General features: G+C 52.8%; 1 protein-coding gene across 1 annotated transcript; it reads right to left on the bottom strand.

The window, feature by feature from the left end:
• Positions 1-1,212: 1,212 nt before the first annotated feature.
• Positions 1,213-3,681, bottom strand: LOC127761813 (microtubule-binding protein TANGLED1). The gene is made up of 3 exons (XM_052286144.1): positions 3,458-3,681; positions 3,229-3,371; positions 1,213-3,124 (listed from the first exon to the last, which is right to left on the bottom strand). The coding sequence occupies exons 1-3, from the start codon at positions 3,560-3,562 to the stop codon at positions 2,125-2,127; spliced, it is 1,248 nt and encodes a 415-aa protein (XP_052142104.1). The 5' UTR covers positions 3,563-3,681; the 3' UTR covers positions 1,213-2,124.

Here is a 3,681-nt window from a genome sequence, read left to right as displayed (position 1 = left end):
ACAGCGGCCACCACCTGCAATCGGCCACCAACGCACGCCAACACAATGGAAGTAGATGTAGTCTGCACAACAAAGGCGGGGTAAGCATCAGCCATGGTGAGTCGGAGAGTTATCTATCCACCCGTGGTGAAGAGGAGGCGGTGGAGGCACTCGAGATGACAGTGATGCGACGAGAGCGGCGCTTGAGAGAGAAGTGTAGAGTTTCTAGGTGACGGGAGTGGGGATTTGGGGCAGTGTAGGGGGAGCGGGAGAGAGGAGATCAGTAGGATAGGGGCGCGGGGTAGGGGCGGGTGCATGACGACGATGACCTGGAGCTGACAGTGACGCGGTTGAGAAGCCTTAGCGACCTGAGACAAGGCGCTGCACCAAGGGGCTACTGAGCGAGGAGGATTTGCTCATGTATAGCTCATCCTCGACCTTCTGGTTGGGGACAAGGCTGACCTTGGCATGGCTGGAGATGAGGGAGTAGAGGGCGAAGGTGCCACCGTCGTCGTCATTGTTGGCACAGAGGGTGATATAGACGTATGATGGAGAAGAGGAGGAAGCTGTAGATGATGAGGGAGATCATGCTGAGAAGGTCGTCAGTGTGCCGGATGCCACCTTTGTTCACGTCGAAGGTAGTGGAGTAGACATATAGTGGTGACGTGTCGATGTCACTGTAGAGGACGCCGAACCATTGTAACACCTAGCCGTAGTGTGCAGCCCCACCCCTCCTACGCATGCTCATGCTCATGGAACCTCAAGTGCACTTTTTCCTATCGGAAAATGGAGAAGAGTTAACCAGAACATGGGCTTAGTCAGAAGGATTCTGCCCATTAGGCTCCCTAACGATTTGCAAATTTTAAAACAGACTAGAAAAAAATACCCGTGTGTTGCAGTGGGTGAAGAATATTTAAATCTTATTAATGTTATATGGTTTAGTTAAGGCGAAATTTCACTGTGGGAATTCACTTGGATATATATATTTTTAGAAAATCGTAAGTTACAGTCCGATCGTCTCAAATAGCATGCGAATATGTTTTATAGAGAGATTTTTTATACGACTCCTTCTGTATTTCCAAAAGCAAACAACTTAAAAACCGACCAAAATGCTGATATGTATTTTAAAAAACAAACGAAATTAAAAACCGATTCATACACGAATGACATACCAAAGTACTTGGGCAAAAACATCTTCAATTTTTATAATAGTAGAGAAGAGATATTCAAACAGAAACAAAACAGATGTTCTCTTCTCTACCTGGTTCTTTTCGGTTTATTTTACAATTCTGAGTTACAAGTGGGAAATAGGACATGACGTGTTAAGAATAATCTATCCAAGTATGCTCTCTCTCTAGGCAAGAGGGCATTAGGCAATTTGACTTGTGGAAACATGGTAAGGGCAAGTGCTATAAGCATCTAAGCACAATACCCTAGATGCCACTTAAGCTTAAATGACGAGGTGGAGAGAAGTGAGAAGAGAGAGGATGAGCCATCCCTCTTTGTAAATTTTAATAAAGAAAGATAAAAGAGTAAGATTGATTGGCTGAGAGTGGATAAAATAAATAGTTGTGTTGCATTGAATCTAACATATTAGAGGCAATGTGGTCTATGATCTGTCCCCTAATAAATTAATTGATGATGTGGATGATATTAGAGGTGACAATCACATTTCCTATAAAACTTGCCCTAAAAATGACTTCAAATCTACCGATGATTGCTTCCGCCACGTTTATATCATTCCTCTCGGAGATTGATTTTCACCACATTTACTCCAAAACATTTTTTTGCGCGGCATCAGCATGAAAATGTTGGAAGGTGAATAGTATCTTTAGCTGAAAAAAGGCTACAGATTGTGACACCCTATGATATGAATATGATACTGAATTTTCCTTTGGGTTGTACGGTCGAGCAGACCAATCTGTATTGTATTATGATGATGTACAAGCAGCAAGAGAGGATTACCATTATCTTTTGACGATTTACAAAGCAACCAAGAGAGGATTACCTCAGCCAAACAACTTATTAGGCAGAAAATGAGCTCAAATCATCTCCCTCTCTGCAATTTCCAGGCCATCGATCTCATCGTCTTCGCAAGACGCCGAAGAGTGAAGACCACCCAGCCAAGATCAATTCATCATCGCATCATGATGGTATCCTGCTTGACACCGTCCGCACCGTCATGCTGACTCCCGGTCGCTGCTTCAGCCCGCACACCATGCCGCCGCCGCCGCCATGGACGCCACCGTCCCGGCTCCTGTTCAGAGACAACCTCGCCTTGATCGGCGACACGAGCCTTGTCGCCAACCGTGACGGGGAGAACGAGCATCGCCGGCCCTTGTTGTTGTTGTTGTTTGACGCCGCAGCCTGCGCTTTGCCTGGCGATGACACGAGCCGTGATACCAAACGTGACGGCGGGAACGTGCAGCGCCGGGTCTTGGACACCGATGCCGCCGCCGCCGCCACTTGCAGTTTGCCAGGTGGCGACACGGTGAATGGCCTTGAAGGGAGAAGCTTGCCATGGCTTTTGAGCTTGGACCCAAGCGAGCTCGGCGGCGACTTGACCAGGAATTTGTGCGGAGTCTGCCTGGCGATGATCGGGGAACGAGTCTTGTAGAATCGCTTTTGCTTCTTGGACGGCGACGGCGAGTCGTACGCGGCGGAGGAGGTTGAAGCGAGGAACGCCGGGTTGGGGAACATCACTGTCTTCTTGGCCCATGGCCTGTTCCTGGGGGAAACCCGGTTTGCGGACACCGACGGCCGCCCGAGCGGCGAGGCGGGCTTGAACTGGATGCGGGACCGCACGCGGCCGCGCGACGGCGGCGTGCTTGCCTCGGCGCGCGCGGTGCTCCGCTGGCTCTGCTTCTCCCTGGCGCGGCGGGCGCGCAGCGGAGTCGCCTCGGCGTTCACTTTCCTTGTCCTAGTTACGGGGTTCGGGGTCTTGGGGGCCTCTCTGTTCTTGTTGGCGCCGGCGTCCACGACGGCGACAATGTCGCTCGCGAACTTGCTGGCCTGGACGATCTCCAGCACGGTCTCGCCAAGCAGCATCGCCGGCAGCGACATCCGCCGCCACTGGGTGGCGCCGCCGTCACTGCCGCCGAACTTGCCGTTGGGGGATGTCTTACGCGCCGGTGTGGCCCTCATCCTGCCGACGTGCACAGCATCCGAGAGCGAAAGATTTAGCCGCGAATCAGATGAATTCGCACGGGAGAGCCAAGAAATTACAGGGGATCAGGGTCGAGCACTTGCCTGACGGTCTCCTGCTTGCAGCGGAGGCTGGTGCGGAGGTACCCGCGCGTGCTCCGCGGGCTGAGGCTGACGCCGGAGACCACCTTGGCGCCGCCGGCTACCGTGTACTGCAGCTCCTGCAGGCGCGCCATGCACCTGTCCACCTGCCAACGAACGAACAAAAAAAAAAAACTCAGCTCGACCCTTCACCCCCATGGGTTTCCCCATCCCCACCGAATCCGTCGCTCACCTTCTTGAGGGTCTCCCTGACGAGGGCGGGGTTGAGAGCCGCGGCGGCAGCGGCCGCGGCGGCCGTCTGCCTGGACTGCCTGGCGTCGGGGCTCCTCGCGACCATGGCCGACGTGCGGAGCGGAGGTGGCGGCGCCGGTGGAGGAGGATGCGGTGGTCAAAACGGGAGCTCGTGGCGAACGAAGGAAGGTTTGAAAAGCGAGCGAGCGGCGCATTGGCGACTAA

The sequence above is a fragment of the Oryza glaberrima genome, chromosome 2, assembly GCF_000147395.1.
Source record: "Oryza glaberrima chromosome 2, OglaRS2, whole genome shotgun sequence".
Classification (NCBI taxonomy): Eukaryota; Viridiplantae; Streptophyta; class Magnoliopsida; order Poales; family Poaceae; genus Oryza; species Oryza glaberrima.
Note: the sequence above shows the minus strand (reverse complement) of the source record. Positions and strands in the feature narration are given on the sequence as shown.